Source organism: Bos indicus x Bos taurus, chromosome 4 (assembly GCF_003369695.1).
Source record: "Bos indicus x Bos taurus breed Angus x Brahman F1 hybrid chromosome 4, Bos_hybrid_MaternalHap_v2.0, whole genome shotgun sequence".
Lineage (NCBI taxonomy): Eukaryota > Metazoa > Chordata > Mammalia > Artiodactyla > Bovidae > Bos > Bos indicus x Bos taurus.
Genome location: NC_040079.1, coordinates 15,979,503 through 15,994,789, shown reverse-complemented (window position 1 = coordinate 15,994,789; position 15,287 = coordinate 15,979,503). Strand labels below are relative to the sequence as shown.

At 47.6% G+C, this 15,287-nt stretch overlaps 1 protein-coding gene across 1 annotated transcript; it reads left to right on the top strand.

The window, feature by feature from the left end:
• Positions 1 to 983: 983 nt before the first annotated feature.
• Positions 984 to 14,628, top strand: RAB19 (RAB19, member RAS oncogene family). Its single transcript, XM_027538840.1, has 4 exons — positions 984 to 1,560; positions 4,571 to 4,783; positions 7,262 to 7,445; positions 12,993 to 14,628. Exons 2-4 carry the CDS (start codon positions 4,583 to 4,585, stop codon positions 13,259 to 13,261), a joined length of 654 nt encoding a protein of 217 aa, XP_027394641.1. The 5' UTR covers positions 984 to 1,560; positions 4,571 to 4,582; the 3' UTR covers positions 13,262 to 14,628.
• The last annotated feature ends 659 nt before the right edge of the window (positions 14,629 to 15,287 follow it).

The following is a 15,287-nucleotide window of genomic DNA, read 5'->3' as shown; positions in this document are numbered from 1 at the left end:
AGGCAAGAATACTGGAGTGTGTTGCCATTTCCTCCTCCAGGGGATCTTCCCAACCCAGGGATCAAATCCGAGTCTGCTGTGTCTCCTGCATTGGCAGGCAGATTCTTTACCACTGTGCTACCTGGGTAGCCCTCCTGGGGATATAAGAATACATATAACTGATTCACGTTGTTGCTGTACAGCAGAAACTAACACAAGTTTGTAAAGCAATTATACGCTAATCAAAAATTTTTGTTTAAATTTAAAAAAAGAGAGGTTCCTGCAAGTGATGTGTAAATGGAACTTCGGATAAGATAAATCATAATTTACAGTTTTTCTAAAGAAATGCTGTGTAGTGCATCAACTGTCCTCTCTTTCGGTGCCAGGCCTCTACACGCAGTAAGAAGCGCATCTTACATCACCCCCAGCACACACCTCCCTGTTCGCAACTGACACAAACAGTTCATGAAAACAGGAATGCATTCTGAATTGCTTTCTTCCTGTCTTCTGTAAAAATGCTGGTTACGACCCACGGAAGTTGACTTCATGACTCATAATGAGTCTCAGCCCACAGTTTGAAAACACTATACCAGCTTCGTGTTTTATCAATCCAGATGTTTTGTTTTGCATGTGGTGCTTGTGGCTTAACTGCCTACTCGGCACATTCTACGTAGTGGAGACGAGCTAGTCCCCAGGCTAGGAGAAGCAGAGACTCTTCCAGACTCTGTGAGGGGAAAGTCAAAAAGGAAAATTCAGTTCAGCTCGATGCTTCCATGGCCACCATCGGGGACTGACAGATGCCAGGTCTTCTTAGAAATTAACCTTTGTTTTGGGGTAGATTTTGAGGGGGGGAGGAAACTTTTTTTTTCAGCTTTGAAAGAAATAAAAGATAGCGCTAAGTCGTGTCTGACTCTTTCAACCTATGGACTGTAGCTAGCCTGGCTCCTCTGTCCATGGGATTTTCCAAGTGGGTTGCCATCTCCTTCTCCAGGGGATCTTCCCAATTTAGTTTTTCAGTCTTCTCTTTGGATCACCTCCTTTCGCTCAGTGACGCCTCAGCAAAGGTTATTCAAGCCCACAAAACAATTAAATGACTCAAAACCCAGGTCTGTAGTCCCCTTTAACTTGTTGTCCTTCAACTAGCCAGCCCCACCCCAGGCAAACAGGGGACACCAGGAAAAATGGGGGCTGGGGCCGCCCAAGAGAAGGCGAGCAGGAAAAAGAAACAGGGCGGCTCAGTAGGTGTTGGCTGATACAGCTGGCTAGTCCTTTTCGTTCAGGCTGTGATGGATGACATGGGATGCTCCACGCTCAGAGGAAAGTTGACTTAGCGTGGCGGGTGTGGCCAGGACCTCACCCCGCGCTTTGTACCCAGTGGCAGCTCCTCCGGATGGCGGGGGAGGGGGAGACGGAGGGAAGGTTTACACTTTCCTTTCGGTTTCTCAAGCCACTAAACCTGACACCTGGGGAACAGAACTACAGTTCCCACCGCACCTCGAGGCAGGAGGAAGAAGGGGCACGGAGGGCCAAAAGGAAAAGCAGGAGAAAGAGCAAACACCTGCTGGCAGACGTGAGCAACAGGTGAGCAACAGGTGGACGTTGCGGGGTGGAGGGTTTTGCAGGGGGTGGACGTGGCTCTTCTCTCCTTGCAGGGCGTGTGAAGGGGGCTTGTGCGGAAAGCCTGAGGACTTACTGGGGGAGGCGGCCGAGGTCAGGGGAGAAGTCAGATTTCAGCTCACATGACAGTGGTTAGACACCGGAAGTAGAATGGCTTTCTTTATTTGAAAAGCCAGAGGGGGAAAAAGTGGTTTGGCTGTTTCTCTTTTTTGCTGGATCAGGCAGCCACAGTAGCTTCAGGGAACCTCCTTCATTCATTTAAAGCTTAGGGTTTTTAAGTATAGATTTTAATTTGTGTGATGATACAGACTTGTCATGTTCTATGACTTTTGAGAAGACCAGAAAATAAAACTGGGAGAAATGAGGAAGGATGTCATGCTGCTGCTGCTGCTAAGTCGCTTCAGTCGTGTCCGACTCTGTGTAACCCCATAGACGGCAGCCCACCAGGTTCCCCCATCCCTGGGATTCTCCAGGCAAGAATTCTCCAGGGAGAAATGAGGAAGGGTGTCATAGACAGGGACAATTGGCAGCACATCAAATTTAGTTATCAAACGGATAAGCTTTCATGTATTCTTATGAGACATTTGATGAGGAGACGCAACACAACTGAAGAACAGTCAAAGGGTCTGGGATATCTGCTTCAAGGGGACCTGCTTGCTGCTCCAAATGTCTGCTGGGCTGTCATGTGGAGTAAGAATCCTGGCGTAGCGTGAGGGTCCACAGTTAGAAACCTCAAGGACATAGATTTCAACCCTACATAAGAGCTGTGCACACAAAATTGATTTTTGTCAGAAGGTAGTGAGCTCCTTGTGATCTGAGATATTGAAGTGTGGATGGATGTTTAAGCAGAGATGCTGAGGGCAAGAATAAAGTTTCAGGTGGTTGACCGTACTGGTTGATGCTTCCCAAACCTGGCTGCTTATCAAAATCACCTGGGAGTGTGTGTGCATGTTTTTACATCTATTTAGCAGATCTGAGATGGGCTCCGGAATATATATGTATATATCAGTTCAGTTCAGTTCAGTCGCTCAGTCATGTCCAACTCTTTGCGACCCCATGAATCGCAGCACACCAGGCCTCCCTGTCCATCACCAACTCCCGGAGTTCACTCAAACTCACGTCCATCGAGTCAGCGATGCCATCCAGCCATCTCATCCTCTGCCCTCCCCTTCTCCTCCTGCCCCCAATCCCTCCCAGCATCAGAGTCTTTTCCAATGAGTCAACTCTTTGCATGAGGTGGCCAAAGTACTGGAGTTTCAGCTTTAGCATCATTCCTTCCAAAGAAATCCCAGGGTTGATCTCCTTCAGAATGGACTGGTTGGATCTCCTTGCAGTCCAAGGGACTCTCAAGAGTCTTCTCCAACACCACAATTCAAAAGCATCAATTCTTCGGTGCTCAGCTTTCTTCACAGTCCAACTCTCACATCCATACAGGACCACTGGAAAAACCATAGCCTTGACTAGACGGATCTTATATACATATATTTTTAAAATTCTTTTATTATTTATTTATTTTTGGCTGTGCTGGATCTTCGTTACTGCATGCAGGCCTTCTTTAGTTGCAGTAAGCAGGGGCTATTCTCTAGCTGCAATGCTCGGGGTTTTCCTTGCGGTGGTTTCTCCTGTTGCAGAGTACAGGCTCCAGACACACGGGCTTCAGTAGTTACAGCACGTGAGCTTAGTTGCTCGAGGTATGTGGGATCCTCCAGGACCAGGGATCAAACCTGTGTCTCCTGCATTGGCAGGCAGATTCTTTACCACTGAGCCACAGGGAGGTCCCTGTATATTTAATTATTTAATTACCTTCCCAGGAAATTCTGATAGTCAGTTAGGGAGACACTGTCATAAGAAACTTTTTTTCCAGCCTGTGGCAGAATACAGCACAAACATTCGAACCACTGGGCTTTTCATTTGTTTGTTTCTTTTGTTTTGTTTGGCTACGCTGCACAGCCTGTGGGATTCTGGTTCCCAGAACAAGGATGGAACCCAAGGCCTGGGCAGTGAAAGTGCAAAGTCCTGACCACTGGACCACCAGGGAATTCCCCACACTTTTCATTTTGAGTAGTCTCAAAATCATAGTTTCCCAGACAAGAAAAGCCTTTCTGAAACTGACTTCTCTGTCAAGCATCCTTGGCGTTTGTTGCTGGTTGCCTGGACATTCAGACTTCCAGTAATTTGTCTTCCTCCCGTGTGACATGGAGACAGGCTGAGAGCCAGGCCCGCCTTCCGAAACTGATGCTGTTCAGTTGCTCAGTCGTGTCCAACTCTTTGCGACCCCATGGACTGCAGCATGGGTCTGCAGTGTCCTTCACTATCTCCCAGAGTTTGCTCAAATTCATGTCCATTGAGTCAGTGATGCCATCCAGCCATTTCATCCTGTCACCCCCTTCTCCTGCCCTCAATCTTTCCCAGCATCAGGGTCTTTTCCAGTGAGTCGGCTCTTCATATCAGGTGGCCAAAGTATTGGAGCTTCAGCATCGGTCTTTCCAATGAATATTCAGAGTCGATTTCCTTTAGGAACCGGTCAGTCCACCTGATAAGTGGCAGGTAAAACACACCTGCCGAGCCAGGCCACAAGGTGTGTGGGATCTTAGTTCCCAGACCAGGGATCAAACCCTCGCCCCCTGCAGTGGAAGCACTGAAAGCGCGGAGTCTTAACCACCGGACCACCAGCGAAGTCCAGTCAATGCTACCATCTGAGAGTGGGCCCAGACCGTAGAACCCCTTCATTCCAAGGCCACTCCTAAAGTACTATCAACTCACCTAGGACAGGTGGGGTTTGTGGGGGCAGCTCCCTCTTACCTGACCAGTAGTTAATGTCCTTCTCCTCCCACAAGGATGTCTGTGCCAGGAAAGCAGTGACCTTCCTCTGTCTTGTGCCGTCCTGAATCCTGAGTGCCAAGAATAGTTCGTGGCCGCCAGTAGCTGTTCACTAAAGATAGGCTAAATTCCTTCTTTTCTTCCTTGATCCTAGGTGGCAAGAGCCATGCAATTCTCCAGCTCAGCCAGGACAGTGGATGAGAACTTTGACTATTTGTTCAAGATTATCCTCATCGGGGATTCCAATGTGGGCAAGACGTGTGTTGTGCAGCATTTCAAGTCCGGGGTCTACATGGAGGCACAGCAGAACACGATCGGGGTCGACTTCACTGTGCGTGCCCTGGAGATTGACGGCAAGAAAGTGAAGGTCAGAGGGGCGCAGGGGTGGGACCGCCTCTTTTACCCACAGACTCTGACTCAGAAACACAGGCCTGAGGAATAAAAGATGTAAATATAAAATATGAAATCATAAAAATACCAGGAAAAAAAACACATGGGAGTATTTACTTTTCTCACTGAGGAAGGGGAAAATCAGGCTTAAAATTAAGACAAGAGCCCACAAGCCATAAAGGAAAATATTGCTCCATCTAACGCTTATATCTAAAGGTCAAATTTATATTCTTCTATATAATCATATAAAGGTCAAACTTCTACACACTCAAAAATACCATGAACAAAGTCAAAAGCTGAATGACAAACCAGAAAGAAACATTTGCAAATATGGAACTCACAGAAGGCTAATTTCTTTGACATGAAAAGAACTCTGATAAGGGAATTCCCTGGCAGTCCAGTGGTTAGGACTCCATGCTTCCCCTGTAGGGGGCATGGGCTCAGTCCCTGGTCATGGAACTAGGATCCTGCATGCCACGAAGCAAAGCTCTGATAAATATCAAAGAAAAGACCAACAACTAAACACAATAAGTGGGCAATTCACAGATATGACAAAACTACTACTTCATAATTTTTATGCAAACTGGCTCATACATTTATGCAAAGAAGTAAAGGTACCCACTGTGTCTTATAATTAAAGCAACGAAATTAACACTGAGATACCTTTTACCCATTTGATTAAAAAGGATCAAAAAGAAAAAAAAAAAGGATCAAAAAGTGTTGGTGATGATGTAATAAATGGGTTTTGCTTGGGATCCTTATTAAACACAATAGTAGAAAGATATTTTGGAACCATTTAGGAAAATTTAATCTGGTCTGAATATTAGATCATACTAAGGAGTTATTGAACAGTTTATTAGCAGTGATAATGGTGTTATGGTTATGAAAGACAATGTCCATTTATTAAGGAAGTATGTAAGTAGGCATTGCTAAATCGCTTCAGTCGTGTCCGACTCTGTGTGATCCCATAGACGGCAGCCCACCAGGCTCCGCCATCCCTGGGATTCTCCAGGCAAGAACACTGGAGTGGGTTGCCATTTCCTTCTCCAATGCATGAAAGTGAAAAGTGAAAGTGAAGTCGCTCAGTCGTGTCCGACCGTCAGCAACCCCATGGACTGCAGCCTACCAGGCTCCTCCGTCCATGGGATTTTCCAGGCAAGAGTACTGGAGTGGGGTGCCATTGCCTTCTCCAGTAAATAGGCATGAAATGACACAAAGTCTGGGATTCTCTTCAAAATAATATTTCAAATAAATCAACAGAAAGGACTCCATGAAGCAAGAGTGGGAAAATCTTGATAATTATATGGTTATGTGAGGGTTCAATGTTTTATTCTCTCTAGTTGTGTGTATCTTTGAAAACTTTCTTTAAAAAATAAACTTTATAAATAATGTGAGAGTATGAAAAAAAAAAACAGGTACTGGGGCTCCCCTGGTGGCACAGTGGGAATCTGCCTGCCAATGCAGGAGACATGGGTTTGATCCCTGGTCTCGGAGGATCCCATATGCCCCAGAGCAACAAAGCCTGTGTGCCACAATTATTGAGCCTGTGCTCTAGAGCCCGGAAACCACAACTATCGAAGCCCAAGTGCCCTAGAGCCCGTGCTTTGGAACAAGAGAAGCCACCTCAAGGAGAAACCCACACACGGCAACTAGAGCATAACCCCCACTCATCACAACTAGAGGAAACCTGTGCAGCAGTGAAGACCCAACGTGGCCAAAAATAAATAAATAAATAAAATTAAAAAAAATTTTTTAAACCTAAAAGAAAAAATAAGTACCTTCAAACACTTTTGGAGGGAATATAAATTTGTACCACTGCCTGGGTTGTTCATTTGGAAGGTAGTATTATGAGGACAAGGGCTTCCCTGGTGGCTCAGTGGTAAAGAATCTGCCTGCCAATGCAGGAGATGCAAGAAACCTGGGTTTGATTCTTGGGTAAGGAAGATTCTCTAGAGGAGGAAATGGCAACCCACTCCAGTATTCTTGCCTGGGAAATCCCATAGACAAGAGGAGCTGTCGGGCTACAGTCCATGGGGTCACAGAGTTGTACACGACTAAACAATAATTATGGGCACACTTCTAAACATAGAACTTCTAAACCATAGACTGAGTGGTCCTTCAAAATCAAAGCAGTTTAGCCAGTGCCCTCACCTTTACCGGGGTCAAAAAACAAATCCAAAATCTAGACAAGGAAATGAGTGTGCTGGAAAGGCAAAGAACACCACATCCTAGTACCCTGGATCCACCTCTCAGGCTGAAGGGTCCCTTAGGTGATGACTCCCAACCTGAAAGCACATCCAGATGACACTGGGGAGCCTCTGAAAAAAGCAGACTCTTGGGCCCCACCCCAGACCTCGTGAGTCTGGATCTCTAGAAGTGAGACACAGGAAACAACTTAGGTGAGCATCAGACACGGGAACTCCTCATGCAGACCCCCTTGCCCGACCTTCTGCAGATGCAGGTGTGGGACACCGCCGGCCAGGAACGTTTCCGGACCATCACCCAGAGCTACTACCGCAGCGCCCACGCGGCCATCATCGCCTACGACCTCACCCGGCGGTCCACGTTCGAGTCTGTTCCTCACTGGATTCACGAGATAGAGAAATATGGAGCAGCGAACTTGGTCATCATGCTGATTGGTATGTGGATTTCAAGGCATTTCTCTTTCCTTTACGCCGCATGCTCAGCTTTTTCCGGGTTTCCAATGACAGTGGAACAGGAAGTCATAACAGCACACGTGGAGGCTAGGACCTCAGAAAACATCTGGGCCAGAAATTCCAATCAGGTTCGCTTGAGCATGATAGTGGGGGTGGCGTGAATTTGTTAAGAATACAGATTCCTTGGCAGTCCAGCGGTTGAGACTCTGCACTCTTAATGCAGGGCACACTCATTGAATCCCTGGGTGGGGAACTAGATGGCACGTGTTGCACTGCGAGGCCTAAAAAAAAAAAAAAAGAATATAGACTCCAAGACCCCACCCTAGAGTTTCTCATTGCAAAAACCCGAGACATATAGATGAAGGTGCACCCTGGCTGATTCAACACACATATTTGCAGACTACACAGCAAATACTCTGTAGTGTGAGTTTCATAGCTTCAGATGGCTCTTAATCCCTTGAGCCACTCAGATGACTATGACTGACAACACTCTTGAATGACTTCTCACACTTGCGAAGATCCTAAACAAATCTTAAAAACAAGTTCACATCAAAATTAACATCAACTTCAACTACACTAAGTGAACTCGCAGCTTGGAATAGGTGCAGTCCCATTGTATATTTGCAAATGGGTAACTTCCCAGGCGGTGCAGTGGTGAAGAATCTGCCTACCAATGCAGGAGACGCAAGACAGTGAGTTCAATCCCTAAGTCAAGAAGATCCCCTGGTGTAGGAAATGGCAACCCACTCCAGTATTTTTGCCTGGGAAATCCCATGGACAGGGGAGCCTGGTGGGCTACAGCCCATGGGGTTGCAACAAGTCGGACGTGATGGAGCACAATATACTGTCAGTTCCCTACAGCATTAGCTTTGCAAGCAGCGCACCACCCCTCCTGAGGACACTACTGTCTACCAGGTGGCTCGTTCATTTTGGCAACCTGGTTTAGTTTTCACTACTCAAAGTGTGGCCTGCAGACCAGCAGCAGCAGCAGCATCACCGGGTTTTTGTTTGTTGTATTAAGACTTATTTTTTCAGAACAGTTTAAAGTTCTTAGCAAAACTGAGAGGAAGATACAGAGATTTCCCATATGTCCCCTGTACCCACGCATGCATGTGCTGTGCTAGTCACTCAGTCATGTCCGACTCTTGATTCTTTGTGACCCCACAGACTGTAGTCCGCCAGGCTCCTCTGTCCATGGGGATTCTCCAGGTAAGAATATTGGAGTGGGTTCCCATGCTCTCCTCCAGGGGATCTTCCCAACCCAGGGATTGAACCCAGGTCTCCTGCAGTGCAGGCAGATTCTTTACCATCAGAGCCACCAGGAAGCCCCATGAATACTGGAATGGGTAGCCTATTCCTTCTCCTGGGGATCTTCTCGACCCAGGAATTGAACCAGGGTCTCCTGCATTGCAGGAGGATTCTTTACCAGCTGAGCTACCAGGGAAGTCCCCACACATGCATAGCCCCTCCCATGTCAATGTCCCCTAACAATGTGGTACATTTGTTACAAAGAATGACCCTACATGGACACATCATAATCATCTAAAGTCCATAGTTTAAATTATGAATCATTCTTGGTGTTGTGCTTTCTATGGATTTGGATAAGTATATGATAACAAGTATTCATCATGAAGATATCACAGAGTGTATTTCCACTTCCCTAAAAATCTATAGCATCCGCATCACTTTGGGGTTTGTTACAAATGCCCCATCTCAGGCCTTACCCCAGATCTACTGGATGAATTGATCCTAGAGAGATTCTTGTGCAAATTAAAGTCTGCAGAGCAAAGGTCTAGACAGCTGCTGTGGGACTAAGAAAGAGCTACCCATTGATAAGCATATCCTAGCTCTGTGCTAAGTTACCCTCTGAACCTTAGCTTCCTCATCTATAACATTTGATCAATATTCACTGGGGTTGTAAAGATTTAGTGAGAAAAAGTGTATGCATTGCTTGACAGTGCCTGGCACATAGTAAGTGTGTCATAAAGGGTGGGATTTCCTTCTAGAAGTATGTTTGAGGGAACACACTCATCAATGTCCCTTAAATAATTGAGGGGGGGCTTATGGTGAGGGTACAAGTCCCTGGGACCTAGGAAAAGTCAGCAACCAAACTCACCGAGAGGAGGAGCCACAATGGAGCCAGGCCACCGTCCTCTCAGGCTGGGATCGATGAACCAGGCTCCTCCACTGTCTGTGCTCTTTGCAACCCCATGGACTGTAGGCCACCAGGCTCCTCTGTCCATGGAATTCTTCAGGCAAGAATACTGGAGCGTGTTGCCATTTCCTACTCCAAGGGATCTTCCTGACCCAGGGATCGAACCCATGTCTTCTGTCTTGGCAGGGGGATTCTTTACCACTGAGCCACCTGGCAAGCTTCCTCCACTATTGTGCATCTATCTCCTCTCTCAGAGCTGCTTCTTACATGTGGGGTGGGGTGTGGGCTGGCCACTCTCTCTCACCCTGAGCCCTCCCTCTTGGGTTCCTCCAGGCATCATCCCCAGCCTGCTCCTGCCACAAAATCCCTCATTCTCTCATACCCTCTAGCTCACATTCCTCAGAAAGGAAACCCCATTGTCCCATTCTTTCTTTTCACATCAAAGCCAGGCCCAGGTTGCTGGCCAGCCTCTGGGCAGGTGGACCTGGGGTAAGGTGCTCACCCTGGACCTCCGCTGATGGACACATCGCTGGCACACTCAGTCCATTTATTATTATCATCCAGACTCCAGAAAGGACTTGTTATTCTAGAACCACTCTTCCCCTGTCTTTGCTGCTCTAAGTCATAGTCTAGCTTTGGCCACCTGATGCAAAGAGCCAACTCATTGGAAAAGACCCTGATGCTGGGAAAGATTGAGGGCAGGAGGAGAAGGGGACGACAGAGGATGAGATGGTTGGATAGCATCATTGACTCAATGGATGTGAGTTTGAGTAAACTCTGGGAGATAGTGAAGGACAGGGGAGCCTGGCGTGCTGTGGTCCATGGGGTCGCAGAGAGTCTGACACGACTGACTGACAGAACAACAACAACTAGCCCCTGTTGTATGCACAGCCTTGAGGAGAATGCTGCTTTGTAACTCATTCTGCTTCTTGTAACTTAATCAAAGTCACTCCAAGAGCCTCAACAGGGCTCATCCCTTCCTGCTGCGTCAGATCAGAAGCCCCTAATCCACGGCCAGCCAAAGAAAACGTGCCTCAAATTTAGTCCCCTCCTTTTTTCAGAGGGATGGTGTCTTTCCCCACATGCCTGAAACCAGGAAAGAGAGATTAGTGAGGCCAGGTGGCCTCCACACAGAGGACCACTTGTCTCTTTGGGGAAGAATGTCTCTTCTTTTTACTTCTTAGCCAAAGGTCCCCTTTGGAACCAGAAACTTTTTTGATTTGACTTCTGATCTATTGGACACTTCTAAAGGCACTTATTCTGTGTTTACACAAATTAACACGGATCCTTCCCCACCCACCTCCAAAAGGCCTAGATTTCTTCCTCAATAACCACTTCTTCGAAGCACCAGGGAGGACACTGGCCGAGGTCTCTGACACCTTTCATGATAGTTTCTCCTGACCTGTGGGAACAAGGAGGGTTGGTAAGAAGAGGTAATAACAGGTGACATGTACTAAACTCCACTCTGAATCCGCTGAGTCCCTTCATTTAACCCTCACAACCATCCAAAGAAGCAGAGACCACCATCCTCGTTTCCCAGCTGAGGAAATCGAAGCCTCTGGAGATTGAATATGGTGCTAAGTAACTGGGTCAAGGTACTTACTGATGGGTGAGGCAGGGTTTGAACTAGAGCCTCCATGGGGTCAGTTCCTTTCCAAACACTTTCCAGCAGTTGGTCAGGCTAACAGTCACCCAGGGTCCCCTGAAGCTCTGGTTGAAGCAGTGTCTCATCCACTCTAGTGCCTGAACTTTGCAGTCAAACAGATTTGGGTTCAAATCTCCCTCTCTGTCCTGCCTGTCTGAACTTGGGTTCATCCCTTTCTCTGAATTTTGACTTTCTCATCTATAAAGCTAGCACCTGCTTCAAAGGTATGGTTGAATTGAAAGGATTAAATAAAGGAACACATAAAGCACTTAGCACAGTGCTGAGACCTCAACCCAGGGAAACTGTCCTGCCCTGCTGAATGAGAGGCTCCGAGGGTCCCCCCGCCCCCCGCGCCCCCCGCACCCCCGGCCAATGACAGAGCTGAGCAGGCAGGGAAGGAAACCCCACCAACGGCAGTTTCCAGGGAATGAAGCTTAGGTGCGAATCCCATGCATCTCACCGAGGGGAACCACGCAGTTCTAATCTCACTGGAGGTTTCCCCAGGAAGGTGGGCTGTATCCTTTAAATTCGCAGGCTTCCCGGAATATCTTGGAGCAGAAGAACCTCGAAAGCTGCCCTGCAAAGCCACCCTGCCTGGGCCAGTTCCCTTCTGCACCTCCCTCGCCTCCCTTGCTGGCCCCGCCCCTTAGGCCCCACCCTCCTGTCCCGCCCCCTATGACCCCGCCCTCCTTGTCCCGCCCATATGGCCCCGCCCTTCACCCCCCTTCCCTCCTCTGCAGAAACAGGTGGGGCAGAGGAGGGGAACAGATGCCAAGATGTGGGGGGATTTCTGGGAATCTCACAACTGTTTCTTGGTCATTTACTCCCTCGTGTGTCTGTTGTAACAACCGTCTCTGCCCTCACTTCTTAACTGGTTCCAGAAACGCCCCCAGAGATGATCTCAAAGTGTCCCCGGTGTTCCGGTTTGTGACGCATCCAACCCCGAGGGCTGACACGAGGGGTCTTGCTGTTGTTTTCTGTCAGTGGCCTCCTCGCCTTAATCTGGGATAGTCAGCGGTGTCATTCCGTCACAGAGGTGTCCCTGCCCTTCCACCACAGTTCCCATTCCATCTCCACGGTTCTTCACACAAAGGAGTCTTTCTCTCCCAAAAGTTTACCCCAGCCCCTCGAGGCCACGTCACCACTGTACAAAAGTCAAAGAGACGGTTGTGCGTTAGCTGTCGTGTTCCTTCAGCTCCAGCCGTTCACAGGGAGGCCAGCTCCTCAGTCTCCGTTTAAACCCTCGGCGTACTACCTCATCGCGAATTTCTGAACACCGTTCATAAGACGCCCCGCTCTCCCCCTGAAGACTGCTGCTTTGCATCTTTTTCTGCTTCCCATTTGCTCTGTTTCTCTAACTTCTTAACTCTTCTTACTCCCTCAGTGTAACGGTTGAGGGTAAAGCGCCTGCCTGAAATGCAGGAGATCGGGTTTCAATTCCTGGGTCGGGAAGATCCCCTGGAGAAGGAAATGGCAACCCCCTCCAGTACTCTTGCCTGGAAAATCCCATGGACGGAGGAACCTGGTAGGCTACAGTCCCTGGGGTCACAAAGAGTCAGAGAGGACTGACAGACTTCACTTTCACTTTCTTCCTTTCCTAGGTTAGGTGGATGTTCTGTCTCCTATCTTTCTTTGGCATCTGCTGAACTAAAATGTTCTTTTTAATTCCACCTTTTAAAAAACCAGAGGAAGTTACTCCCCGGAATATCTGCTTCTCTCTCACTCCCAGGGAACAAGTGTGACCTGTGGGAAAAACGCCACGTTCTCTTTGAGGATGCCTGCATCCTGGCTGAGAAATACGGCCTCCTGGCTGTTCTGGAGACATCTGCCAAGGAGTCCAAGAACATCGACGAGGTCTTCGTGCTGATGGCTAGGGAGCTGATGGCCCGCCACAGCCTGCCCTTGTACGGGGAGGGCGCCCCGGGCAGCCTCCCGCTGGAGTCCACTCCAGTCCTCATGGCCCCGGCCCCGAGGGAGAAGAATCAGTGCACCTGCTGAGAGGGTTCCCCAGGCAGGTCACACCCAGCAGAGGCCACCTCTGAAACCAAGGGCAGCTGCTGGCCTCGAGTCTGCTGAGTAACCCGACTTGCCTCTGTTTCTACTCCTTCCTGCCTGGGGTGGGGGTCAGGGGGGCGCCCTTTGGCCTCAGTTCACACCAGAGGAGGGGACACTGATTCTGACAACGGAGGACACCCTTGTTTCTCTTGACTTTTCCTAGGACTCGAGGCCCAGGGGTGGCAGGACAAGATTTATTCTTTTTTTCCCTTTCTGTGCATCTTTCCCCTTCTGTCTCCCCAGCCCTCCAGCTGTTTTCTACTGAACTTTGCCTCTCGTTTGGAGAAGTGAGCAGTGAAGGAAAGAAGAAGAGAGGATTATCGAGAGGATGTTTGGAACATTCCAGAGTGGTTTAAAACAGTGTGGACACAGGAGGATGGGGGAACAGCCTGCCATGATGACCAGATGTTGTTAACTTTTGCTTCCTGACATTCACACTTTGAGGCTTAGTTTGGGGAGCAAAGCCTTTTGAGCTGAAGACCATAAATACTGTCTTGCCAAATGGTCAGGAGCCATGTGATGGAGAGAGAAGTGGATTTCACTTTATCCTAGTCGGGCTGATTGAACCAGACTCCTAGGATGTAGGAGATGCATATGATTTCTTTCTAAAACACCCAGTTATCTGCAGGATCAAATATTAGTTCTGAATTGAAATTAAATTGGCTCATAGACATGTATCAAACCAATACTAACCTCACTGTGTGGCTGGGGCAAGCCATGTACCCTGTGGAACCTGTAAGTCATAAACCTCGTTTTTTCAAAGCTCCCCAAGGGTTGTTGCTGAGGATGTCTTGCAATCCTAATAAGAACTACAAGGGCTGGTCCAGCCACAAAACTAGCTCTAAAAGGGGAAATGTCTATGAGGGGCTCACCCAGGGTCCAGGTGAGGGTTCCCAGGCATTTCAAACCTTAGCATCACTATCCATAGGCTGAGACCAGATCTAAACAAACAGCTACTAGCCACGTATGACGACTAAACACTTAAAATGTGGTGAATTTGAATTTGAGATGAGCTGAGTGTAAAATATATACCAGATTTTTCTAAATTGCTAGTTAATTTGTTTTTAATTGGAGGATAATTGCTTTACAATATTGTGTTGGTTTCTGCCATACATCAACATGAATCGGCCATAGGTATATGTCCCCTCCCTCTTGAACCTCTCTCCCACTTCTCACCCCATATATAGCAGATTTTGAAGACAGTACAAAAAAAAATGTAAACTATCTTCCTAATAAATTTTATATTGATTATATGTTAAAATGATAGTTTAGATTTTCTAGGTTAAATAAAATATATATTAACATTTTAACTGTTTCTTTTTACTTTTTTTAATGTGACAACTAGAAATTTTAAATTACATGTGCGGCTCACACCATCTAGCCATTGGACTGTATAATACAGCAACACTTCTCTAAGTGGGGTTCCCCAACCACACCTTTGAGAGTGGCCAGGGGATGTTTATCTCTGATTCCTGACACCCAAGGCTGACCCACTGAATCAGAATCTTTTCAGAAACCCACACTTCACCAAGCTTGCCAGGTGATTCTCCCCACACTAAATCTTGAGAACTGCTACTATACAGAGGGTAGGTGAGGGTGGGAGTGAGCCAACGGAAAATTAATTACATCTTAGTTCACATCAATATGTATTTATTGTGGAAACGAAACAACCTACCTTTTGGAAACAGGGAGGAAATCTATTATAAGCCAGAAGGAACAAATGCATCAAAGCAGACTAACCTTTTTAACATACATACTCTCCTTCTAAAGAAAGGGCTGGACTTCCCTGGTGGTCTGGTGGTTAAGAATCCGCCTGTCAATGCAGGGACACGGGTTTGATCTCTGGTATGGGAGGATTCCACATGGTTCAGGGTAACTGAACCTGTGCGCCACAACTACTGAGGCCACATGGCCGCGCTCCACAACCAGAAAACCCACCACAGTGAGAAGCCCGCACCCCACAACTAGA